Raw genomic sequence first — 27,847 nt, forward strand, 5'->3', positions numbered from 1 at the left:
GGGACATGACACCCAAGAAAGGTCCTTTCTGGCACTGAGACATGGATGACCCAACTCTTGGTCACTGATGCTTTTGAGGAAAGATCTGGATCAAAAGGGAATAATGTGAAAGTAAAGAAAACATTTGAAATACAATCAGGAGGCCAGAAGGGGGAGCTCTCATGCGCTATTAACTCATCAGTCAATTGCAGAACCCACTGGCAAGAAATGGAACCTTGCATTTTCCAGCAAAGGAAAGAATGAATTTCCCCAAGCAGAGCAACTAGCGCAGCCAGTAAGAAACAGCCACAACTCCACCAATGAGAAACTGTGACCACTCTGAACTCTCTCTCTCCTACAATGGACTTTCATTCAAGGAAGCCCTTCCCAACTTTTCTCATTTTCTCTGTAAAGTAATGGTTCCTCTCCTTTGGTCTCAGGATTTGCATATGGTTTTGCCATAGCCTGCATGTTTTGAATGGTAGTTTCTCTGTCATTCCTAAATAAACCCACTTTGCTGATAAAATAACTGGCTGCTTTATTTTCAAGGTTGTCAAACTGATTGCATATTAGAAGTGAAAGAGAACTGAAAGATGAATTTCTTGTGACACAAGTTTACAAAGTTCACAATGTAGCTTTTAAAAAGATAAAACTTACCTCTCTCATGAACTGCTCAAACTCTTCATCCAGCTCTTCTTTGGAATAGTGAGCCATAATCAAGAATTTTCACTTCCCAAGGTAAACATTCCAAAGTATTTACAACACTGGAAACACTAAATAACAAGAGATAAGTATGCTCTGAGGAAATTAATATCACATTATGAGCAACCAGACTTAATCCTCAGACATTTGTCTTATGGTTTAGTATACATGCACAATTATTGACCAATAACCTTGACAAGAGATCCTGAATTCATGAATAAAACTGCTTTGGAAAAGCAGCTCTTACAGTTTGCACTGTACTTAGGGTCCAGAATTACATTTTCATTGTTAACACCCAATTGTTGAAGGGTGGTCTCCGCAACATTTCCTAAACCTATGGTGTGTGTGTGTGTGTGTGTGTGTGTGTGTGTGTTATTTAATATTCCTGAAACAAATCAGGTCCTCTCAAGGAATCTGTCAAAAATTTAAAAATAGCAAGTCCAAAAGGCCATTTCTTTTCTGCAAAGCACAGGACAGAGTTTGTGTCGCCCTATCATTCGGTCTGTTATCAGTGCATATGAATAGTCTTGCAAACCAGACTGTTTCTGGATACAGACAAAATGCAATTCATTAAGATTCAAGGTCTACCTAAAATAGAGTTAGTGGAGTGTACAGATCAAAACGAATTGTGTTCCCTTTGGAGGGAGGGAAAGGCAACAAAACTATGCATAACTTGTAACACAAAGCTCTCCCCACCTGTCTAATGAACCCAATTCATTCGTTTAAAGAACCCCGGCCAGTATTTTTCCCAACCTGCAGAATATCAACTCCCGGCCTCTTTAGCATTTCTGATCAGTGTAGGATGTGTGTGCAGTTAAGGTCCTGCCCCAAGACCCTGGGCGGAGGGGGATCCCGGCTCCAGGAAGCGCGGGTTCCAGAGCGGCCGGAAGACAAAGACGCACTTGAATGGAGCGTGGGCGGAGGAGGGGAGCGGCCCGCGGGCCTAAAGCCCTGAGGAGCGGGTCTGAGCTCACTCTCGGTCAGGGTCAACCGAGCGGGAAGCCTCACCTACCTGTCTCTGAGCTCCAGCTCCGCGCCATCCCAAACGTCTGCGGGGAGGGCCCAACAGTTACCAGGGTAACACACTTCGGCCGCCTGAAACCCGAGTCACATGACTCGGGCCGGTCACGTGGCTTGCGGGCCCCACGGGACAGCAGTTACTGTCTTTTCTCCGCTACGAGAAGGTGGCAGTTGCTGCGGCTCAGAATAATTTGGAGGGTAAGAGCCGTCGCTGCTGCACCAACGAGACTCCACAGCCTTTTCTGTGCTCCTTGGAAAAGTGGAGGGCGCGCGGGGGCGGGGAGGGGGGCGGTTCTCGAGAGGCGGAACCCAGGCATGCTGGGTGTTGTAGGCCGAGCCCGTAGCTTCCTGGGAAATGTAGTTTAGCTCCCTTAGTCCTTGTATCTCCGCACGTCTCGTTTCTTCTAACGTTCCCCACCTTTGTGGTTTCGGTTCCGCTTTCCGAGCGGAAAATTTGAAGGAAAAAAAAAAAATTATTGGATTCCTCTACGTGCAAACCCGTGAGTAGGCGTTGTGAGAGAAACTCAGATCCGTGAGAAAGAATTTTGTCATGAGGATAGGGGCTCTGTTCCACCATCTAGTGGACAAACAATTGAAAATACACACGCACATCCCAACCTGCTGCTCGTCTTGGAGCATGTCTGTGGCTTCCCTCTACCCTCCCCTTACTCCCTCCCACTCTGTAGTGGCGTTTTACAATTATTTTTCTTGAATTTTGAATTTTAGTTTTGCCCTTTCTTCCTCTAAAACACACGCAAGTTTCAGTTTCAGAGGACGTCATTTAGGAAGGTGGAAGTAAAGTACCAGTTGAAAGGATTGCCACTGGCAGACATAGGTTAAGGACTTCATTCTCACCAGCCCAAACTTTTCAACCGGCAAGTGTTTATTGTGATACAAATGCATACAGCCAGGAGCTGTGCCCTCAGACAAAGATTTGAATAATGAGATTTTTTTTTTTTAAAAAAGCTACTATTTATTGAATACATAGGTTGATAGGAGCTTCACGTGCATTATTTCACTTAATGCACTTACACTCTTGTACTCAATCCGAAGGAATCCACGTAAAAAGATGCACAATGTCTCTTTGAAGTTGTCCTCATTTTATAGATGAGAAAACTGAAGCAGAGAGGTTAATGACTTGCTCAAAGCCATAGTGGCTAAACCAGAATCCAAGACTTGTTTTCACCTCCTCTCTTATCCAGCTTCTGTTCTATCATCCTTCCAAAAGCGTTTTGCAAATACTTTCAATAGCTTTGCCCCTGTGCCCTTGGAGCATGCCTACCCAATAAAACACCTGCTCTGGAGCCACTGAATACAGCTCGAGAAAATCACCCAACAGGTTGGACCATAACCAGTTTTCTGAGACATCTCAACTTTTTGGAGTATAAACATAGTGTTATTTTATTTTTAATGATCACTTTTTTAAACAGAGCTGTGTTAAATACTCTATCACTTTTCTTATCACCTTAGACAAATTTTAGATTCCATAACTTTTTAGTTACTTCTAGATATTAAAACTAGCCAGTACAATTTAAAACAGATCTCTTAACTAGTTCGTAGTTGTTTTTGTATTTGGAGAGTTTTGGAATGGACAGTGGGCATGATCCATTTTTTACACAAATTTTGAAATAAGAATTCTCAGGCTTTTTACACAGGTGCTGGATAAGGGGTATGAACTGCCACTGATGTCAGGGAAACTGAAATCCCATAATAGTCTTCCAGTTAGAGTGGTAGCATATGGAGACCAGATGAAAATAAGAGTTCTAGCCCAAGTATGTTTCACAAAGGTACAGTGGGTCAGTGGCCTTCCCTGTGATTGTATCCCCACCCCCAATGAACAATTGAGATATATAAGATAGCCAAGTAAACTTATAACTGGAAGAACTCGAATTACTGTGTTGGTTCCTGATCTGTGGAGCCATTATGGTAGGAAGAACCAAGTGGAACCCCCTAGATATACCCCACTCCCATCCAAGTGAGCAAATCAAAACCAATGCCACTTCCTGGGAGGAATGACAGGGATTAGCACCACACTGAAAGACTTTAAGGCTGTAGGGATAGTAAACCCTGCATATCCCGTCTTCAATCTTTTTGGATCCTACAGAAAAATAGATGGGTTTTGGATGACCATGGACTACAGTAAACTTAAGCAAGTGCCGGCACTAATTTCAGCTGCTGTGTCAGACATATTTGCTTAACTGGAAGATATCAACACAGTTCACAGCACTTGGCATGCTACTATTACCTAGTAAATATGGTCTTTTAAATTCTCTTCAGTAGAAGCGTGAAAGCAGTTGGCATGCATCTGGGTGGGACAATCATTCACATGCACTGTTTCAAACCCCATTGGCTAAACTAACTCTCATTGTACTCTATCAGAATGTAATCTGTAGGAAATTTGTATTGACATTTCACAGAATATCATTATGGTTTATTATATTGATGGCCTTACATTAATTGTAGTTGGTGAGTGGAGGTGGAAATTATTCTAGGTTATCTTCCTTAGGCACATCCAAACCAGAGAGTAGAAGATAAGCCACACAAAACTTTATGGCACTGCCATATTGGTGAAGTTTTAGGTTACCTACTGTTTGGGACATGCTGGGACCAAAAAGATAAAGGTAAAGAACAAATTGATACACATTAGAGCTTGCCACTAAGACGCATAGTGCTTGGTAGGTTTATTTTGATTTTAAAGGCAGCATATACTGTACTGGAGAATAATGTACCAACCCATTTATTGGATGTGGATATTAGAGCAGAGAAAGTTCTGCTGCATATATGGTAGTTGTACAAGCTTGCTGGAAGCTTGGGTCATATGATCTAGCAGATCTGATGATGGCTAGAAATATCCGAACTAATGAATAAAAGAGCAAAATATTCTGGGATTATTCACATGTTGGTTAGAGTAGCATATTAATGGCAACCATGAAAAGACTGTTGTCATACTACTGCCACACTCAGAGGTATCCTTAAAAGAATATAGTGAATGGAAATCCTTTCAGTGGGAAGAGCTCCAAGCAGAACACTTCAATTACTTTATGTTTTGGTAGAAGTGACCTAAGGTATAGATATACGTAGACTACTGGATAGTATCAAATGGCTTGGACTTTTGGTCAGAGGCCTTGATAAAGCAAGATCAAAAAACCAGAGATGGGGCACCTGGATGGCTCAGTTGGTTAAGTGTCTGCCTTTGGCTGAGGTCATGATCTCAAGGTCCTGGGATCCAGCTCTGTGTCAGACTCCCTGTTTAGCGGGAAGCTGGATTCTCCCTCTCCTTCAGCCCCTTTCCCCAGCTTATGTGTTCTCTCTCTCGCTTTTGCTCTCTCTCACTCTCTCTCTCTCTCTCTCTCTTTAAAATAAGTAAATAATGTCTTTAAAAAAACAGAGACAAGGAAATCTGGATAAAAGAGGCATATAGCTAGATCTGTGGGAGGGTGACACATAGCTCGAAGATTGTCCTGTTTTGTGTTAATGTCCACAAAAGAGCATTCTCTGAATAGAGAGACAACAACCAAATAGGTTAGTTTGTCCTGTGAATATCAGCTACACTCTCCCTTCATCTTTAGACCCCCACTCTTTGGACAATTGGTCCATGAAAAAACATACCGTGGCTGGGAAGAAGGCAATTTATGGGCATAACAGAATGGGCTCCCTTTCCTAATACAGATCTAGTACTAGATAAGTATTCTAATTACTAATAGATCAGTTTTCTAAATGCCCAACTTGTCAGCAAAAGAGATTGATACTGAGTCTTTGATGTGATATAGTCCCTAAAGGACACCAACCAGTCACTTAATATCAAAGTAACTTTATCAGACCCCTTCTACCTGGAAATGGCAACAATTCATCTTTGCTGGAATTTAAACCTAGTATGGTAATGAATTCACGTTCTCTGCCAGTAAAGCCTCCACCAGTGCCCCCAACTCAGGGTTTAGAAAATACCCTTACTCATTGGCATGGCATTCCCCATAATGTTACTTTTGTTCAAGGGATTAACTTTTGACAAAACTCATGAAACAATGGGTGCATGACCACATATCACCCAGAAACAGATGACTTAATGCAATAGTGGACTAGCCTATTGAAGGCTAAGCTAAAGTTGGAGAAAGGGTAAGACATATGTGCTGTATCAATGCCTGGCATATGGTGCTGTGTCCTTCTAGGAACCGAGGGATAGAAGTACAATTGATCCCTTTCGCCAATACTCCTAGGGACCCATTTTCAAAGTTTATTCCTTCTGTCCCTGAAACCTTAGGCTCTTCTGGGTAAGAGGTCCTGGTTTCCAAAAAGGGGAACACTTGGGACACCTGGGTGGCTTAGCTGTTGAGCGTCTGTTCGGCTGGGCCTGATCCCAGGATCTGGGATTGAGTCCCATATCGGGCTCCCTGTGGGGAGCCTGCTTCTCCCTCTGCCTATGTCTCTGCCTCTCTGTTTGTGTCTCTCATGAATAAATAAATAAAATCTTTAAAAAAAGGAGAAAACTTTCACCAGAAGACAAAGTAAAGGAGTTCCACAGAACTTGACTATTACCTTGTCATTTGGGAGTCCTCATTTCTATATTATCAGGTAAAAGGGAATTAATGTCAATGTATTTATAGGATTAATCTACCCTTATAAGCATAAAAAGCCTGGGTTGCTGATATATAATGGAGGCAGGGGGAGATATCTAAGGACTTGACCGATGCATCACCTGGTTTTTTAGTGCCAGGTGATAATGGTGAATGGACAGTTATAGCAACTATGCCCTTAAACTAAACCTAGAATAAGAAGATCTGGGTCATTCTACCAGGCAAGCTACTTTAGATCAACTGAGATGCTAGCCAAAGATGAGAGAAATTTAAAATCAACTAACGGAGGAGAGAGATGATGATGATGGACAAGACTTTGGAACCATTAGTTCCACAGACCCTCTTGCAGAAATGGTAGCTGGCTAGTACCTTGAAAGATATTTGGTGATGGAGTGGAGTTAATGGAGAGAAAGGGTGGATCTGAGTAGTGCAAAGGTTCTACTGCATCAGTTACCACTTTGTCCCCCACTTAAAATCCTCTCAGCCCTACATGTTACAGAAGTCACTGTTTCTACAACCAGTCCTTATAGATCTTGACCAGCTTCCTGCAGGTGCAACTGGAGAGTGCCTCATCTCTGGCTGAGATGTGAGCCTCTCACTTCCTTCCCTGGAAATTTTCTGACATGGAAGTGTGGAATATCCATTGAAATGCCATACATGTGCAACCTACAAGTGGTTATGTAGTGGCCAGTGTCCATGGGGCCATCTCTACCTGTGGGAGATGGAAGCCCATAGAAAAGTCTTTCTCATTTTATTTCATAGATTTCATTAAAGTTATACCTTCATTAGAAGGTCTATGGAATCCAGCAGAGGTTGGCCATAGCCATAGCAACCCCTTCCTTCTTTTGGAGAGGGAGAGTGAGAGAGAGAATCTTAAGCAGGCTGCATGCCAAGCTTGGAGCCCAATGTGGGGCTTGATCTCACAACCCTGAGATCATGGACCTGAGCCAAAATCAAGAGTTAGACACTTAACTGATTGAACCACCCAGGCAACCCTAACCATAGTCATTTTCATAATGCATCCCTAATTCATCTTTCCCTTCTTCCTGTCTTTACTCCCCTGTTCGTTATTCCTGCTTCTGAGGTCTATTCCCAGATAAATTACCTGTGGGAAAGCCTTTTCAGGAGGAACCTCAGGCCAAGACATTAATCTTATTAGCTAATTTAAGATAAATACATGCAAATAATTCAGGTCTCAATATACAATTATGCTTCATTATTCATATGTACAGAAATTTAGGAAGAGTGATGATTTTAAAAATTAGCATAATTGTTTCAACTTCTCCAAACCTTATTCACTTTATATTTGAGAGCTAGTAGTCACAGTAGTAAGTTACTGTATCATTGAAATGTTCATTCTGCTATATAATGTGCACATATACAGAGATTTACAGACTGTAAGAGAGCTTTTTTTTAATGCTTTAAAGTAGCATGAAATTATCCAACAATTTTTCTATATTGTTGAATAATTGATACTATTACATCCTCAAGGTAAATAAATGTGAAAAGGAAAAGGATCTTCAATAATAAGGTAAATGGATTTTGTGACATTATTTCGGTTGGTATTTGTAATGTCAGTTTACACTTTCACCATCAGAGGTCATGAAAGGACAATGTTGAACAGAAAATTGGAATTTTGTTGAAAATAAACTAAAGTTTGAAATTTGAGTTGTACCATCCTTAGAAGGTTTTTTTTAAAAAGAAAAGTGACAGTCTAAACATCATTTTTATTTCATTATGATCTCATATTATTGTTTTATTAAGTTTTTTTGTTTTAATTCCAGTATAGTTTGTAAGGGAAGAAAAATAATTTTTAAGAATAAAGTGATCTGATGGGTTACAAGAACATCAGGCTATATTTGACTTTGGGACTTTCAATTTTTACCTTAAGAATAAAGTTTTAAATGCAAACTGTTGATTACTATTTATCTTGGAAATATATAACATTTAATTTCAAATGGGTTTGTGGGGCCTATAATTGACAAAAGTATTGCACTTATTAACAAGAGAAAATAAATAGAATTAAAATTTAGAAGGGCTTGGGAATGCATTTCTTAATGAACGTAGCCTATATACTTCATAAATCATAGTAAAGAGTCAGAAACCTCGGATCTGAGAAACTGGCAATGCAAAATGTCTCAGATATCATATTGACAATAAATTTTTGATATCTGATATTGATCTGTTTTTTTGCTTATCATTGGTAGCATGTGTTGATTTTAAACTTTTCTTGATCTAGTTAAATTATTAGAAATGCAAAAAACCAATAAGTGAAAATAACTTTTGGGGGGTTATAAAAACACACAAGTCATCAGTTGCCATTGCCCTTTTTTGGTAAAAATAACAACAAAACCTCCATATAAAATGATTGTTAATATGTTTGCATTAACAAAGTTTACATGTTTTCAAAAGTGCTGTGGCACATGAAATGAGTGTATTATAAAAACACAAATATTGTGTGATTTTCCATATATGAAGTATCCAGAATCCTTTTTATAGAAAAAGAAGGTAAAATGGTAGGTCTGTGGGTTATTTAATGGGGATAGAGTTTCAGTTTTGCAAGATTTAAAAAGAGTTCTGAAGATTGCGCACCAGTGTGAATGTACTTATCGCTATTGAACTCTACACTTAAAAATGGCTAAGTGTTATTATGTGTATTTTACTACAATTAAAAACAATGGGGTTTAAAAAATGCTGTGGCACATGAGTTGACATTGGACAATCAAAATTCTTCCCACTGAAGTTGGAATCCAGTGTCACCAGCACCTGCAAGTCGCCTGTGCTGCCTCTCAATAGCTGACTCTGGCCAGCCAAAGAGGCCACCAGTGGGCAAAAGGAACCCCTGCAGGATGGGGAGCTGGTTCAGAGATACTGTATTTGATTTGTACAAGAAATTTGGATTAGAAGGTGACACTGTCCTTCCCAAATTACAGGTACAACAGTATATCTACACCATAGTGTTGTGAGGAATAAATGAGTTATAACATAAAAATTCTGAACTGGGACTTGTATATCACAATGCTTAGTTTATTTTAGCTATTATGTTATTTATGATGCATGTGATAGTGTAAAATGGTAAGCAATAATTCCGTACCTGTCATCACCACCATTATTACTTGTTCCATTTTTCCAATCTAGTGTCTAAAAAGGCATTTTGTTTTTATTTGTTTATTCGTCTCCTGGAGTGTCAGGCACATCACAGTTATCAAAGAGCCTTTCAAAATAGTAAAGCACAATCTGTGACTAATGCTGAAATCCATCTTCATGGAATATTTGTGTCAACAGCTAAGACTTAGTCTTCACTAGTGTCCATACGATTGTCCCTTCCCTCACTTCTGTCCTTTTTGAGTCAGTTGTATCTTACTGGGTATCTTTTCCAGTCTTTTCCAGTGGTTTTCAAGTCCCTCATGCTGCTATGCTAGTATGTGCAGCCTGCTCTTACACGTAAAATCCCTCTCTACATACAATGACCATGATGTGTGGTGGTTGGGGGAGGCTAATTAGGATCTGGAACTTCAGCAATCTTCACAGATTTTATTATTTTAGTCCATGCTCCTTTTTGATGATAATAGCTATTCTAAAGTCATTCTTTGAGTTTTCCAAAAATTACTTTTAGACTTTTTGTTGTTCGCACTTGCTTGATTCATAAGTAACCTCAGGGTCCCTCAGTTTTAACATGAACATAGACTCTGCTCTTCATGTAATTACTGGTGTATTCTGTTAGTTGAGAAATATCCTACCCTGTTTTTGTTTAATTTTGGTTATATAATCAACCTTAAAAGGAAAAATATAAATTAATAGTTGATATGAAATGGGAGAAAATTTTTTTTTCTTAAAGTTCTTTTGTGAAGAACTTTTTTATTCTGAAAGTCAAAACCCACATACCATTTTCTAGTCACCATATAAATCTCATGGATGGAAAACAAGGTTTCTTTGAGAGAAAAAGAAAATATGAAGAGACTGTTTCTACAATTCCACCAAATCTTTCACCAATGCTTCTAACAAGTTCCAAAATGAATTTCATCTCCATACCCTGCCTTGCAGGAGGTTTTAATGAGCAATGAACTGGTTCTCATGGTGAAAGCCAAATGAAGAAAAATTCTGAATAATCCACCACCTGCACTATTCCACATTCAATAATCAAGGATAATGAGAGTGGAGTTAGTTCTGTATCACTACTGCCTTATTAAATGATCTACTTGACTTTGGAAAAATTGCATAAGGAGCAAAAGGACATCCAATTCAGAGTTATTTCATGCTTGCAGCCAAGCCTTCAGTGACATTCTGACATTCCAAGTTGGAATCAAGTTCTTTTTTGATTATATCTCAAATAGAAATTTTTTTAAATTTGATTGATTGATGGAATGTCTACTCTTTCTCTTTCTCCTACCAAATCATAAACACTTTGAGGCTGGGTGCTGCATTATTAATTTTTGTATTATACCAATGTTTTGCACAAGTAGGTGTTCCATGGTTGTTGAAACTACAGACTTTTAAAAAAAAAAGAAAAAGAAAAAAAAAGAAACTACAGACTTTATTTCTTGGTCCTATTTTACTATCTGATGGTTTAAGTTGTAACTTAAAACTTTTCTAAGTTTTAATACTTCCCGAATGGTGCATGGGGCTAATGCTCTCCTCATCTCCCACACACCACCTTGCAGCTCATCCCTGTGTATTAGAGAAATAGTCCTTTGGCCTGTGCATAGGCAAACACAGTATTTTTATGCAGGAGTAATTACAGTCACAACATAAACATGGTGATCTATTATTACTTTCTATAATCTCCATGGTAGCAACAATGACCAAATGTCCAGGAGGACTATACAATGAGATGTGGAAACTGTAGAATGTCCTTTATCAACTCAGCAGTTGCTCAGCATCAATCTACAGATGCTCTACTCTCCTAGGATCTAGTGAATGAACAAATAAGTTGCTTCTTTTAATCTGGACGAATATTCCATCAACCGGAAAATTCTTTCATTTTGTGTCTTAATTCTGAAGGACTCAGAACAAATAAAAAAATCTCAACTAATTGTTTACTGTTCAAGAGTAGAGTGCTTCAGAGTTAGAATGAGGCTGACCACTGGTGGTTACCTTCTGGATAAGTTACCCGCCCTAATGTCTTTGGGAAGCCTGAAGAAGTTTTGGTATCTGTGCCACATTTTTCTTATAAGTTAATGTAACTTAAAGTAACTCTCCTTTGCAGTTTCATTTCCTTCTTCTTACAACAATAAACACACTTAGGCTGTTTACCTGCTATGAAAGCTATTTGTAACACATAAGATGCAGGATTTATGCTCCCTTTTTCTCCCCACCCGCCCACCCCAGGAAGAGAGGTGTTAATACTTTGTTTTCTCTATAAAAGAGAATAAAATCCATGAGATTATAACCTCCATATATCAAGGTTGTTTCTGAGTTCTTGATACTCTTTGAAAGGAGATGAATTTGATTTAGTTTTAATTGTAATTGAGGTTTTTTTTTAACTTAAAAATGTCTAACACAGATGCTACAAGAAATAAAAGAAGTAATCACATGTTAACATTATTAATAATAACCCTGGGTTTTTAAAACATAGTTTTTTTTTTATGTGTAAATCTAAAGAAAGGCCATAGGCTGATTCAGGGGAAGGCCTCTCAGGAGAATCTCAGCTATGGTTTTAATTGTGGAGGTGGACCCTTTTATAGAGCTTGGAAATGTCACCTTCACGAATATATTTTGTTTGAAGCAAAACATCTAGTGGGTTTGTTTTGATATCGGGAACATGGCAGACAAATGACCAGAGATGTCTACCATCACAGAGATTAAGTTGGAAGGCCTGAGAAGTCCCAGCCCTCTGTAGCAGAGCCACAGCCCTCTGAATCACACTGGTGGAAGGCAGGGCTGGCAGGACTAGAAGGAAACGGAATAAAAACCAATTAGGGACAGGCTACTGAGAGGGTAACATTTGAACTTTAGAAGAGAACCATATACCTTTGACTCAGATCAGCAATCTTTTAAGATCTGAATAACACAACCAGAATATACTGTTAATCTGAGTTTGTTTTACATTTTTAGTTCTGGCAATTCTTCAAGAACAAAAAGCTGTTTTCTTTCTAAATTTTGAAAAGTTCTTTGGCCTTTTAAGATTGAAATCTTAGTATATTATACACTTTCAAATATCAAATTTAGAATTTGTAATTTGAATTTTGTTAAATTCTTCTCCAGGAGAGAAAAAAACCTGTGTAGGCCATACATGGAAGTCAACTGGGCTGGGATGCAGATTTGATGAATTTTCTTTATATTTTATTATATTTTTCTAATTATCTGCATGAGGAGTGTAGTCTTTTTTGAAGTTTGAAAAAAGGGAAAGTGAAAAGTAATATATGAAACATTCAAGTATGCATTACCTTTATTTACATTTTTTAAATTTTGCGTTGGGATTTTTTTTGGAGAAGAAATAAATGATCCGAGATAAAATTAAAGTTCTCTGTTTAATATCTATTTTAAAATACATTTACAATCAGAAAAGGGAATAAAGGCTTTAATTTTCAGAGAAGCAATTGTTAACATGGTTGGATTTCAAGTGTTTATCCCTATTCCATGGGCAGTTCCTAATGTGAGAGTTTTCTATTTTAAAAAATCCACAGAATACTGAACAATCAAATGTTTAAGGTCATGTAAAGCTTAAATGAAAATAAACGAAGTTGTGCATTTATAATAAAGATGTCATGTTGTAAAAGGGGTCCAGAGTAACACTGCTAACACTGCTTTAATAATAAAATAAATATTAAAATAGGAAGAGTAAATATGGAGGTTGAGACTTCTAACAAAACTTCTTTCTTCCATTGTTGTTTCTCTACCTCGGTCATGGTGAATCTAGATATTTCTTTGTAAGGCTTGAAATTCACATATTATTTGATTTCTTGGTGTACTGGATGAAATACAGGGGCTCAAGGTAAAGATGAGAAAGCAATTTAGAGACAAAAGTAAGGAAAGGACAAACATACACTTTAATAGTGTAATCAAAGTACTGCTCCTGCCTTCACGGGTGGAACATATGACAGAATGCAAGCAAGACTAAATGGTATAGAGAGATGCTCAAAAAAGCCAGGTTAAAAAATCGTATCAAAATAAAGGACTGCTGGGCAGCCCCGGTGGCACAGCAGTTTGGCGCCACCTGTGACCTGAGGTGTGATCCTGGGGACCTGGGATCGAGTCCCACGTCAGGCTCCATGCGTGGAGCCTGCTTCTCCCTCTGCCTGTGTCTCTGCCTCTCTCTATCTCTCTCTATGAATAAATAAATAAAATCTTTAAAAAATAAAATAAATAAAGGACTTCTGGACTGCCAAAACTTCCCAGGCACACTGATGAAAGTTGTAAGCTGTGGAATGAAAAAATAAGTTTGAATATGTGTAAAAACAGTATATCAGTGAGTTTTACAAGAGAACAGTTACATTTCCTCCTGAATTTATGTAAATTTATTCCTCATACAATTTTTCCATTTTAACTGTTTTATCATTTCTTTCCAGTTAGCTATTTCAGTTTGATTTCCTTTGGGCAAGCTTGGTGCATGTTGGCAGAATAATGACCACTTTTTTTGGCGATGAGCTATTAAATGCCTGGGGATCAGTAGTTCTCTGCACCTCCAAGAGGCATCCAGCTGACAACTGACAGTGGAGCTTGTTGAAGAATCATATTGCTCTTATGCCAAATCTAAGTGGATACCAAGTAAAAAAAAATCTCATCCTTAAAACAAATGAACATTATTCACAAATACTTTGTTACTTCTCAGTTAAAATTAATAGTATGAAGGATTTTCTCTTCTGTTCTGTTATAGATCACAAAATTGAATGCTTAGCATGAAATTTAATGTCTAAAAATTTAATGATTATCTTCTGTGTGGAAAACTATCAAATTTTATTTCATTATGATGATATGTGATATTAAAGAATTTGAAGACTTTGATCTCATTTGCCATCTAGAATCTAGAGGGAGACAATGGGCTCTTTACTATCTTCATAGCATAAATGTTAGTGTGAATGAGTATTACCCAACTGGATTTGACTACTTTTGAAATTGCTTTAACTCTCGTCTGAAATAATGGAAAACCTTTCACACAATTGCTATATTACCCAGCTTATAACTAAAACGACAATAAAACAAACTGCACATAAGCTTTGGTAGAGATGCAACCCTAGCAGTACACTGAAGTTCACACCATAATAAATGTTAGAACTGAGAGTGGGGTTGAGAGGTGTTGATTATGAGACTGATGGCTAATGTTCATGCCAGGAGTGCCTCCCAGCTTGCGATTGCCTGGTGTAAAGTTCTAGAAACCATCAGTTCCTGTCACTGGGCAAGAGGAATATGGTGACTTTGCTACTGACTGTGGAGGTCAGGGTCTTCTAAGGGTCACCATGGATGCTGAACATTCTTCCTAGGGGAGCTAAAAAATTATTCAACAAACTTTACTGTCAATGTATTTTGTCCTGTGCATGATGCCTGGATATGAAGGCACAGAGATAGGAGACATAGTCCCTGCAGGGGAATTCCCTGTTGGCATGGGGAATTGACTTGTGATGTGCATAATAATTACAACACCCTGTGTGAAGTGCTACAATCAGGTGTGGTGGACCACAAACAAAAGAAGTACCAGCTCTGCCTAGAGGCACCAGCCAATGGTTTTTTCCCTGAAGATGTGACATTAGAGCAGGGGGAGGTAGGTCCTCCCTTAGAAAACAGGGAGTCATCCTTCAAATATTGAGAACAGCATTTTTAAAAAGGCAACACATTCTTTTGGAGAATGTTGCATAGTTCAAGTAGCTGTAACAGATTGTACCTCTGTTGATTTTTGTTGTCCATAATCTAATTTCACTTTTTTTTTTCAGAGACAGAGAAAGAGTGAGCCCACATGTGTGAATGGCAAAGGGGGGGCAGGGTACGAGCAGAGGCAGAGAGAGAGAGAGAGAGAGAGAGAGAGAATATTAGGGCTCAATCTCAAAACCCTGAGGTCATGACCTGAGCCAAAATCAAGGTCAGACACTTAACCAACTAGGCGACTCAGGTGCCCCACAGCTAATTTCACTTTTTATGGCCAACCTCTCCCTATGCACCTGAAAAGTCTGACTCTTGCTTTGCAATCCTCCCTATCTCCCCTTTCTTGGCAAGAAATGGATATCTAACTTAGGCTCTGTCACTCAGATGAAGCAAGAAAGAGAGGCAGAAAAACATATCGAGTGGAAAATCCTTCTGGTGTTTCAACATCATTGGGGTTGAAATTTCCCATCATTGGGGTTGGCCAGTGCCATACCCAGCATCCAGAAACAGTGTCCAGAGAGAGTGGCAGTGTGATAGGCCATTGTGGTAATGGAACAGGGCCATCGTTCTCTAGTGGCAGTAGTTAACAGTCTCAACTGTCTTGGTTCTATAGTCTGATTTTGGCTGTGGTTTTTCTACTGAGTCTCTGTTTCTTCCTGCCTTTTCTGAGTCTGGTTCTTCAATCTTCCCAAGATTTCTAGGAGCTATTCAATATATCCTGTCATAAATTCCTTTTTTAAAAAATCAGCCATAATTCTTGCAACTAATGACCCTTTTAGGCCAATAGTTCATGTTTGAGTTGAGAAAGTTAGGGTAAAGTATGAAGGGTTTCATGCTATGTTAAACTTTTTTTTCATACTGAGGACCTAAGATAAGGGAATGATGTGATCATATTTGTACTTAAAAAGAATTTTGTTGTTAATGTTGATATTGGTAAAGAGAATGAAGACAGGAGTGTAGGTAGAAGACTATTATGATGGTCAGGCAAGAGATAATGAAGGCTTTGAGAGATTTTTCTAGAAGCTAACTGTATTGATTTGGGTGACTTATTCTGTAGGGTAAAGGGAAAAATTCATGATTGCTTTAGGTGTTTTAGCTTGAATGAATGGATGAATAGAGGGTAATGGGGCCATTGATTAAGTAAACCAAAGAGATTTTGGATATGTTGAATTATTGAATTTCAGGTACAGTTGGAGTTATCTGGTAGGCAGGTACATATACAGAACTGAACTGGAACAGAAAAGTGAGGGATGGAAAAGTATGAATGGCCTTTTAGGTGATCAGAGTAGATGAAGCACCTTTGAGAGCTATAGATATAAAAAGAGCTGGCTAAAGAAAATATCCTCAAGAATATCAACAGTGACCACTCTCAAAGCTACATTACAATTTCTTGCATCCAGTGATCAGCTATTTGTTGCATAACTTGTGAAAGGTATTCAAACTCAATTTTAGGTAGAAAAAGAGGTATGCTATTATTGAGTTTTGTAATTTCCATTTTATTTTTTTATTTTTAAAAGATTTTATTCATTTATTCATGAGAAACACAGAGGGGTGGGCAGAGACATAGGCAGAGGGAGAAGCAGGCTCCATGCAGGGAGCCTGACGTGGGACTCAATCCAGGGTCTCCAGGATCACGCTCTGGGCTAAAGGTGGCGCTAAACTACTGAGCCACCCAGGCTGCCCATAATTTCCATTTTAAAAGCAGTAGAATATTTTTTCAAAAGATGTATTGCATGGAACCCCAATTTATAAAACATTTGAAAACTAGAGAGACTCTGGTTGAAACAGGCATAGAAGCCAGGAGTCCCAAGACAGCCTTGAGGCAGCTCCTCAGATTCCTAAGTCTCCAGATATAATATACAGCTGTATGCATGTGTACTTGGAGCTGTAACAAGACTCACAGCCTCCCTCCACAGTGTCTCCCAGTGCTTACCTGTTCTTACTGATGGGTTTACCTTGTTTCTATTCTGCTGCTGTGGATCCTGTTTGTCTCTGGTAGCTGTTTGCAACGCCACGTTGAGGAACTATACACTAAGGCTACCATAAACCCAATGTCTGTACCCATAACATCTCAGTGTACTCTTAAAGCTCCCTAACCTGGGTGCCAGAATAGTGCTTGATGCCCAACACAGGTGAGTAAAGGGGCCTTTTCTCCCACACTCTAACATGCCTTTCTCCACAGCCCAAAGCACGTTTGAACATTTCTATCTACCTATAGTCATTGCTTTCTGAATAAAAACCTATTTACTAATCCAGATGGGAACAGATACCATACCATCCCTTCTATCTATACTTTCTTTCACTGAATCTCACCCTGAAAAAAAAAAAAAGCAAATTAATGAACTCAAACAGATAGTTAGTCAAGGTATGCTTCTGTGCTGTATACATATGTATGAATATGTGTGTGAAAGGATATCTACACCATCAATATCCTGCTACCTGTGGAACACACCTTAAAAATCATTGTATTATTTTGGAAAAAACAATGGCTTTGTCACCATACTTATCTCTCTGGATTTTGCTCCTCTCTGGATTGTTAAGATATAAGATAGTGTTGATAAGTACTTGTCATTGGTAGGTGCTTAGCAAATAATGAGAAAATGGGTCTGATCTATTTACCTAATTAAAATGGGTGTACTTAGGATATGCCCTGTGAATTGGACTTCTACTTTGTTCTTTTTGTCTTTTTCACTCAAAACTGACCTCTCCTGTGTGTGTGCACAAATGTATTACAGAAGAGATATGTACTTATATGCTAATGAAAGAGATGTTGAATATGTGAAGTCATTGAATGCACATGGGGAGTTGTATATTCTCTTTGTTATAGAGAGGAACCATGTTTTTAAAACTTAGTGTGTACAAGATCCCATTGTAAAATGACTTGAATTGCATAAATATTTTTAAGATATTCCCAACTAGCAATCTGTGAGCAAGAGTGGACCTTTAGAAATATTGTACAAAAGCATTTGTGCCTTCTGCCTCTGAACAACTTTTTGGAACAGCATGATTGTTGGAGAAACAACCAAGAACAACCAACAACAAGCATTTTTCAGCAAAACAAGATTTTGGAATGAAGATAAGCAAAAGGGCTATCAGACAGGAAAAATCATGTAGATGTTGACCATTTTCATTTTTGTAAAATAGCATTTTGTCAGTTGTTTGTGACTTTCTTTGTACCATATGCTCTTCTTTTCATTTCACTTTATATCAGACACAGAAAGTTCCTCAAAGAGATTTCCTCCACCTTGCTAATCCATTTATCCTTTCTTTCTCTTAAACAAAGCTTTGCATGGAATAACTATTTAGTAACAGAAGGCTTTAGTTTTTCAATCGCGGCTTAAATTTTCTATTTCATTGTTTGCAAAGCTTGATATTGGAAAAACATTTTAGAGAAGGATAGTAAAATGTTATCTATGCTAACAAAAAATTTTGAATGTTTTGTGTATTTCTTGTTTAAAATCTATCACTGGAAATGGAACTATTTTCTATCCAGATTGTTCATATGTTCATTCCTTCATTCATTTTTTCAACAAATATTTTGTGAGCACGAGTGAGAGGCTCTAGAGAAGAGCTGTAAGAGATGGTCCTTGTCCTGACAGGGCTTAACAGTGGTCAGAACTTTAAATGTTTTTTGCAAAAACCACATGGAGAACCCAGAATCTCTGCCAACATTTTTGTATTCAGTATGAAAAAGTCAAAAGACGTTGGAAATGATACCCTTCTTGTTCCCATATGCTGATGGTCTTATACTTAAATCAATTTTATTATTCTGACTTATTAGTTGGGACTTGGCTCAGATATATGAAACAATTTGTCTGGTAAATCTGATGATTGAACTCAGCTATTTATATTTGTGTGTTATATATATAATCATACATTATATTTAAGATGAATTACTCATTAAAACCTCCATGTTGCATATAAATGCTTTCAAATAATAATGTCCTTTTTTAGTGTTATCTTAGAGTTCTATCCTTTTTTATTGCTTAGCTTTATAAGGAGGGGTTATCACTGTGAACATGACAAAAAAAGCAGTTTGAACAAAGTTCTTAATTCACCACTGTTTGTTTGCTTTTAATTCAGTATGAAACTGTTAACCTTTACAAAAAGACAACTAGGAAAACGGCTAAATATTTATTTTCATTATCTCCAGTTTCACATATTTGTAAGTTCAGAACTGAAATCCTAGATCTCCTCTGACGCCCTAGCAGAGTTAATGGTACAAACTCCTTTTTTGAACTTTTTCCCTGACTTAGTCTCTTAATTTTTTATGGCTCTAAAAAATAAAACATGAAAAGGCAAAGCCAGATATATTTTATCTTTCATGTATGACAGATGTTCCCTCACCCATGTTTCATGGGCATAATCCGGCTTTTGAAAACATGGAGATGGATGTTGCTGCCAGCAAAGCCTCATGAAAAGAGGGCTAGTTATCTTGATGAGCAAATCCTTCATAATGAGTCTTAGGGCCCTGTACTCTTCAGTGTTCTGGAGGAAATTTCTACATTGAGCAGTAAAAAATTAGCATGAGACTGAAATGTAAAAAGCAGCTATAGGTGGGTCTACCAACGGTGATAGCCGCCATTTGGGTAGAACATCTTTTACTGGTTCCATTTTAAATTTACTCAACTAGTTGCTCTTTTGTTTTGCTTCATTTTTAAATATTAGATGCACAGATGTGAAGGCCAAGCAGTTTTATTTTTTTAAAGATTTTATTTATTCAAGCAGTTTTATTTTTAAGATGGTCATAGAAACATGGGTGTTCATATGGATATTTTAATGGATGAATAAGAAAAAAATACAGTTTTTATTAAATATAGACATAAAACAAACCCAGATAGGCTCTAGCTACCAAACTGGTATGAGATATAAGTCTGCTTTAATCATCACAGGACAGAGACGCTCTCTCTTGGATAAGGCTGATCCTATCTCCTTACAATGCTGGCAGACAGAGCAGCTTTGCCTTTCAGATTTTCACCCAGTTATTTTTAGTTCTTCTGAAGCCTGGGAAATAAGAAATATAACCTCCTTGAAAAATCCAAGCGGGCCAACCATAGCAGGGCCTCTGAATCTGATTAGATAAAACAACAAAGAGGTTCTGTTAGGGCAGAGGCAGGAAGAGCCAAGGTGGGTGGCAATCTCTGCTCAACTCAGGGGAAATGTAGCCTCAAAGAATTCAAAAGTGGGTGAAAAAAATAACATAAGCACTAGACAACTTTCCCACATCTCAGGTCACTCTCTAAATACAGCTAGAAAAATTTTCCCCACACTAAACTTTTTTTCCAATTTTTGAAGTATAATAAACAGTATGTGAATGTATGTTTATCCTAAGCACCACACTGAGAGAGATATTCGCTCTTTGGTAGTGTTTGTGCTCTATGTTAACATTTTTCATCCCCCTTATTAGCTTAGAAGGTAAATCAGGCAACGTTTAAGTTATAAAAGTAGCTATTTGTTTCCAGTTTTTGAATTTGATATTGGAGTAATTTAATGCAGTCCTTTCCCTCAGTTATTAAAATGGAAGCAGATCATGAGAGTGAGTCCTGGGTTGAAATTCTCCCCTTAGGTGGAGTTGAGAAATAAAGTCTATTCCAGTTCTACCACTGGGTTCCTGGGTCTGCTGGATTTTAGCCTGGTGAAAAGGAGGCAGAGTCTAACCAAGGAGATGGGGGTGGTCGATGTGCTGACAGTTGTCATCAGTAGCTTTGACAGGGCTACTGAATAAGCAACGTTATGTGTCCCCGTCCCTAGCATCACCACTTTGTAAAAGAAAACAAATAAAAGGGGGCTGGATACTGAAATACAAGATAGTGGACATCTGGCATCTTTCAGACTGGGGAAGTCACTGAAGTGCTCTGTTCTTCAATCTCACTGTTCAAGATGGAGGGATTGTCTTACATGTCACATCATTTGATAACTCGAAAATCACTCCAGATTCTTGCCCATTTCCTCCTATATTGATGATGTCCATGTTAAAACTGAGGAAGCTAAAAAAAAAGGTCGAATTATAATATGGCATTTAATTTATTTCTTGACTATGAGCAAAGTCAACCCTGCTATATTTCCTTCCTTTTTCTCCCTGAATTTCTCAACCTCTCTCTTCAGCAATACCTCAATTCTTCTATAATATGGTGTGAGCAGCTGAGAGGAACTGTGGCAGATGTGGGAGAGGAGTTTAGTGGAGGAAGTAGAGCACACTTGGACCAGTGATTTCTACAGTCGGTGCAGAGAGCTGGGAGGCATTCAGGTTATGTAAGAAGAGGATGAAGAAATAGGATGGGCTCAGCTGAGATCCCAGCAGGGACCATGACTCCACTGGATTCCACCTCTTAGCCAGGGCTCTGCGAAGCTGTTTTCTGTGGAAGTCTTTGGTGTATGGTCCTAGATTCCATGATAGTTGTGGTACTCTGGGGCATCCAGAATTAAATGAACCATTGTTTCACCTTGATTCCTTCAAATCTGAGAGCACCACTAATAGTTTCTAAGCATAGAGGTAAAGATACTCCTGGCTTCCCTGCCACCGTGGCATTGAGCACCTTGCCTAAAAACCACTATTTGGTCTGAGCTAGTTCTGTCTCTTGCTTGTGTCCCCGCTGTGCAAAGCCCTGTAGGAATAGGAACTGGAACTTGCTTCTCAGTTACGCTGTGGCTCTGTTAGTCTAGGGATCCTTGGAGTCAGACTTGGAAATCTGATGGCCCCTCTCTAGACAGCCACCAACACCTTTCTGCTTTTGGGATTACAGACACTCCTACACTAGGGTATTGGGAGACTTCTGGTATCTTTTTATACCATACACTCATTTTTACCCATAGAAAACACCTCAACCAAATCTGTCTATCTGTCCTATGAAATATACAGTATTGGTTCCTGGTTTGCACTTTCATTAGGGCCAGATTGTGGACTCATCTGTACAGAAGAGTTCTGGCTTTGCGGCTGACAACTTCTCTGTTTGAAGTTTCATGTATTGCTTGTAAGATGGACAATTTGCAACTAAAAAATCCCGAATTCCCCCTTTAGAATATACCTTCAAAGAAGGACTTGTGGCCTAATTCTAAACTTTATATGAACTTTGTAATTAAAAGTGAGCACAACAGTGTTAAAATCAATTATGCAGTTATCTATCAGCCTAAGGAGTAAGTAGTAGATGAGTCATTACTTTGTAGCCATTGTTTTCCCCATCTACAAAACAAAATACATTTAAGGAGAATTTTGCAGTTTACAAAGTGCTTTCCCACATGCTCTTTGTATTATTATTATTTCAATGCTCTAGAAGTTTAGGCGAGATGGTTTATAAGTTCCCACAGCTTTAAACTTCTATTAGTCTGTGGCTCTACTTCTATTATAGGATACAGACTGGAAGGTGGTTTCTAACAACAGAAACAGTAGAATGAACCGACCCCATGCAGTGGAGTGACGTACGAATGCTCTTCATAAAGTCCTTGTATCTTTAGATAGCACTTTAAAAAATCACCATATGGTGCTCAGGCTTTTTACTTAAAGGGTCAGAGACTCATCATCTGGGGGTTCCGAAGTGGAGGAGACAGTCTGTCAGTGCCCTGGGAGCCAGAGCAGCTGAGCATTTGAAGTCGGGCAGCCACCCACATAGTGCCAAATTTGCCACCATGGAGTTGTCTGTGCAAGCTCTGAAAGAGAGCACAGAGAATATGACACCTGTCCTCTCGTTTATTCCCTTTCTTTCAGCATCTTTTTCACTAATCACCTCTGAACTGCATCAGTACAAGAAATAAACACTGGCAGAGACAAGCCTCCGGCAGAGCACTCAAAGACTCTCTCCAAAATGTGGCTTGAAAATAATACCCAGATTAAGCCTAAAGACCAGGCTGTTCTCTTTGTTGTTGCAAGCTTTTTGAAAATGTTCATTTCCTTAATATGATAAGAAGCTGAAACATTTTCAAAGAAATAAGAATTTCGTCAGGATCAATAGAGTCTTGGCCAGCACTTTTCGGGAATAATTTCACTGCAAGAAATTCTCTCAAGCTTCTCGTTCTGATTCGGAAAACCATTTAACTAGTATTGTGGAATGTTCCCATTTTTGAGGCGGTATAAGGCATGCACGTGGGGATTTGCTCACTAAAGAAAGCCTTTTGCAATCTAAAAACATTAGACCGTAATTCTAGTAGAATGCACACAGAACTTAAAAACACATTGTTTTTTTTCCTTGAAGATTCATAGAGGAAGATTGAGGTCTTTTAAAGCTCAGGATTATTCCTTAACTATCGTGTGTGTGTGTGTGTGTGTGTGTGTGTGTGTGTGTTACTAATTCTATATTCTGTGCAACTATGAGAGGAGTTCTCTTAAGTACCAGAGCAAAGGCCCAATGGCTAACTCATCTTTGGGTTTGGATTACACGTGTGGGGTTGTGTTTTGGATGGAGCTTTCTGGAATAGCAACACTCCATCAAAAACACAGTGGCACACCTGTACTCCAAATGGTTGAATAAGACAAAACATATGACATCAAAACACTGGGAATCATATTAAAAAGAAAAAGAAGAATGCAGCCTGTAGTGAAGATAAAGACAGCACCAAAGCGCTAATATACGGGAAGAGTCGAGAGTTTTACATTTGTTACTCATGAAATGATTTATCTGTCATTTAACCTCTGCTCATAAGCCATGTTTGCTCTGCCTGATGTTGACATGAGCACCACATACACAGCGTGTGAAAAGTTGTTCATTTGGATATTCCATCCTAAAAAATAAATTATCATCACATGTCACACAGTGAGAAATGACTGCCGCTTACATTTCCAAAGGCTCTAAAATACCACAAAGAAGGGAACAATGGCTTCTTCTGGAATTTTCAATGGTAACTGATGGTGTAGTATAGATTTTGCTATTTTAAGGGAGGGTGCCATAAATTAATGCTTCATTTTAAAAGAAGGAATTTATGTCATTGTTTTTCATCTAAAATGTTCACAAATTACGGGGATCCCTGGGTGGCTCAGCAGTTTAGCGACTGCCTTCGGCCCCGGGCATGATCCTGGAGACCCGGGATCGAGTCCCGCGTTGGGCTCCCTGCGTGGAGCCTGCTTCTCCCTCTGCCGGTGTCTCTGCCTCTCTCTCTCTGTGTGTGTCTCTAATGAATGAATGGATAGGGTCTTTAAAAAGAAAAAAGAAAAAGAAAAAAATGTTCACAAATTACCTTTCCAACTTACTGAATTCTTACGCAGACCTCTTAGAGGAAAGTGTCAATGTGGTTGAACTTTCAATTTTACAGAATTTATTTTTCATGGATATAGTTTTAAACAAATGTAACAGAAACTCTGCTATGTGCATAATCATCTCTACTTAGCTGGCTGCAAGAAATTGTTTTTGCATGCAAAGAAGTGCAAGCAGGCAAGTGTAAAAATACAATTTCTGATAGATAAAAGCTTATTTATATAAAAGTTGATATTTAATAATTGAGTTTGAACTTCTGTTCACTGAAACTTGTTCTATTATAGACATTTCATGGTTATTTACACAGATTCATGTTGCTTTTCCTTCTTACAATTCCTACTTATATGGCTTTTCTTTTTTCCTTCAACTATGCAGCCTTAATAGTAAGGGCACATTGTCTATTGGATTATATAACTATGTTGCAATTTTTTTCAAAGAAAACTTCTATATTGAGATTGCAATGGATTTCAACTCGCAATGGATTTCAACTTTGTTTTTTTTTTAATTTTTTTTAATTTATTTATGATAGTCACAGAGAGAGAGAGAGAGAGGCAGAGACACAGGCAGAGGGAGAAGCAGGCTCCATGCACCGGGAGCCCGACGTGGGACTCGACCCTGGGTCTCCAGGATCGTGCCCTGGGCCAAAGGTAGGCGCCAAACCGCTGCGCCACCCAGGGATCCCCTGGATTTCAACTTTGATTGACTACTTTCTCCCCATACTGTAGGCATCACCCCCATGAGATAGCTGTTTATCAATTCTAGTGCTTCCCCTTACTGTGGTTTAAAACATGGGGACTGAAATTAACCTCAGCTTGAAAAATCTGGCTTTCCGGTAGACTACACACATGTTTACCCGTTCCATGCAGAAGACCAAGATTTGGCATTAAACACAGACTTTTTCTGGAAATATCATAAGAGAAATGATTACTAAAAACACTAACTACTTTTTATATTGGGCACTCAGGAAACACAATCATAGCATCTAACTTGGAGGTTTGGTGCCACCATGGTCTTATTGAGAAACATGTGGCTGACAATTGAGAAGCTGGGAAATATTGTGTGGATTAAAGGAAATAAATTAAGAGCTGAGTTATATAAATCTTGAGTGCTCGTTGCACCTGGAATCATTTTCATGGCAGTGCATACAATTGGTCTTTCTACTCTTTAAAGTATTCTGGCTGCAGAATGAAAATTGCTGTTTTGAGTAAGTACTATACAAATCTTTCATTTGGCCAATCAAAAAAGATTTTTTTGGAAAACTTTTTTTTTCCCTGAGATTTACAGGAAGTACCAGAGTATTTTTGGTAGAGATTACCAAATTCTTCTGTCACATATCTTTAATCCTGGACTAACATTTTCTCCGTGTGCATTTTTCTTTAGCTTTTCACTGAATCCATTTAACTTAGCCTATGCTTAATATTCGCAGAAATTTTAGGGAATTGACACAGACCAAGTTTGGTAGAGACCATCTGGATATGGTATAGTATGGTATAGGAAGTTTTAAGGCATTTTAAAAGAGACGGTTTTGAGGACACTAAACATGCTGAATTTGTCTGTAGGACGGGAGAAATAAACAGTTTCCCTTTATAGTATGTTTAGGGAGAAAAAAAAGGATGATAATACTACCATTTTTGAGCTCCTACTTAACTTAGCATTCTTCTAAATATTGTATGTGTATTCTCTAATAATATGAACATTTACTGAGTGCTTAATATGTGTCAAACTCTGGCTAAAGCCTTTTAAGTATATTAACTCACTAAATCCTTACCATGAACCCTATTGGGCACGTATTTTGTTATTTCACTTTGTAGTTGAGGAAAGTGAAGTTGCCAGAATGTAGAGCTCTTACGCAGCATCTGGCTTGCTTCTCTATACTCCTCTATTCTCTTAGTCAATATCTGTAATGTCTTGCAAGATAGGCATAATTATTCTTTTTGCATACATGTGAGGACACAAGAAGCTCAGCAATTCAATGACTTCCCCCAGATCATACAGCTATAAAGTGGTAGAGGCAGAATTCAACCCAGGACTGAGTGATGCCAAAGCTTGTGTTTCTCCATCACAAGAGGTATGCTTTTCCTGGAAGGCTAAGTCAACAACTTTAGAGAGCTTGTCTATGAGTGCATAGCTGGGAAGGCTCTGAGGCCACAATCAGAAGGCAGTGTGGCAAGGGCACTGAAGACTGCCCAAAGCTATAGCCCATACACATGGTTCTAATTGGCCCCCGTACCCATGCTGCAGGGTCAGTGCTCAGAAGGAATTGGGAATTTCAGAGTGGTTTGCTTCCCAGAGTGGACATGCGCCTTCAGACAGGCTCTTTGTGGAAATCCCGCTGGGACTTCCACATAACATACATATTTGTAATGCCTTCCCCTGCCTCAGGCTACAAGGGTGCTTTGTAGTTAGAACCTAGTTCATTTTAGTATCCCATCTGGTCTTTGGTGGAACACATTGGAGAAAGTGAACTATAGATTAACCTCCAAGCCAGAAAATATTTTTATGGTTCCCATTTCATAGGGTCACAAGGGTGTATGAGAATAGAATGCTTGGCAGGAAGTAAAAACCTATACTCTCAAAAATATTCTTCTTTCTAGTTTTATCTCTATATCTTTAGACTCAGCTGCTTATAAGATAAGAGACTACAAATAGGGGCCAGGGTAGAAAGCATCTCACTGTTCCTGTGGCAGTGTGTTGAAGGGAAAAGGCAGCATATCCGAGGCTCCTCATATTCAAGTCATTTAGAAATAAAATTTCAATAATTACCTAATACTAAGTAGCATTTCTAGCTCTCTGTTCTAATATTGCACATTTTTAAAACAATGAATGCATGTGTGGATGTGTGGAAGGATGGATGAAACTTGTATCACTGATTATTGCCTGCGTAGAAGTACTATTTTTATATTATGGGGCTTGCTATTAATTTGGGGGATCAAGGTGACTGCATTAATAAAACATACATTAGAGTTATTCTTCATATTCTTTCGTGACTACAAATGTGCACATTGTCAATATGGCACCATAAGGTTTGTGCTCCCAACTGTCTTTCTTAGGAGGAATCAGATCATAGACTGAACACCTAGTATTCCCTCTTTTCCAAGGTAGAGATTAATATAATGTCATCTACAAATTTAAATCTGGCAAATGCAAATGCAAATAAGCTAAGTCACATGACTCTGGCTCCATAGCGATGGAGATTATGAGCCCATCATGGCCGGATTCTGAAATCTTTCAGAGCAGAAGTTCTTAACGCTGGGTGTGTAGGACATGCATAAACTTCAGTAAGTTCAGAGACTTCAGAGACTGATGAAACTGAAAACAAAATGTTGAGTCTGTTAATTGTAGGGGAAAGGGCCAGAACATTCACCAGAGCCTGTGAAGGACCTATAACCCACATGAGGGAAGACAGTTACACAAAAATCCCTCCAGCATTACTTCTTTCTCTCAAGTCTTCTTTTACTCAAGAATCAAAGGTGATGAAAACAATACAACAATAAGAAATATACATGGGGCGCCTGAGTGGTGCAGTCAGTTAAGTGGTTGACCCTTGGTTTTGGCTCAGGTTATGATCTCAGGGTTGTGAGATCAAGCCCTGAGTGA

At 38.6% G+C, this 27,847-nt stretch overlaps 1 protein-coding gene and 1 long non-coding RNA gene across 10 annotated transcripts in view; one reads left to right on the forward strand and one right to left on the reverse strand.

The window, feature by feature from the left end:
- The window catches only part of CEP162 (centrosomal protein 162), a 91,388-nt gene extending 89,416 nt beyond the window's left edge, over positions 1-1,972 (reverse strand). For 2 of the 9 annotated variants that reach the window (XM_025444452.3, XM_049092327.1), the window contains exons 1-2: positions 1,694-1,971; positions 637-752 (exon numbers count right to left, since the gene is read on the reverse strand). In XM_025444452.3, the coding sequence (XP_025300237.3) occupies positions 637-693 (57 nt within the window). In that variant the 5' untranslated portion in view covers positions 694-752; positions 1,694-1,971. Of the gene's footprint in view, positions 1-636; positions 753-1,434; positions 1,565-1,693 lie in introns of those variants that run through there. The other 7 variants (XM_035698130.2, XM_035698127.2, XM_035698129.2 and 4 more) reach the window with 5 other exon arrangements.
- A 97-nt stretch (positions 1,973-2,069) lies between these two features.
- Positions 2,070-14,148, forward strand: LOC112658698 (uncharacterized). The gene is made up of 3 exons (XR_003135904.3): positions 2,070-2,201; positions 7,764-7,803; positions 13,781-14,148. It is a non-coding gene; the product is annotated as an uncharacterized LOC112658698 (long non-coding RNA).
- The last annotated feature ends 13,699 nt before the right edge of the window (positions 14,149-27,847 follow it).

This window comes from Canis lupus, chromosome 12, assembly GCF_003254725.2.
Source record: "Canis lupus dingo isolate Sandy chromosome 12, ASM325472v2, whole genome shotgun sequence".
Lineage (NCBI taxonomy): Eukaryota > Metazoa > Chordata > Mammalia > Carnivora > Canidae > Canis > Canis lupus.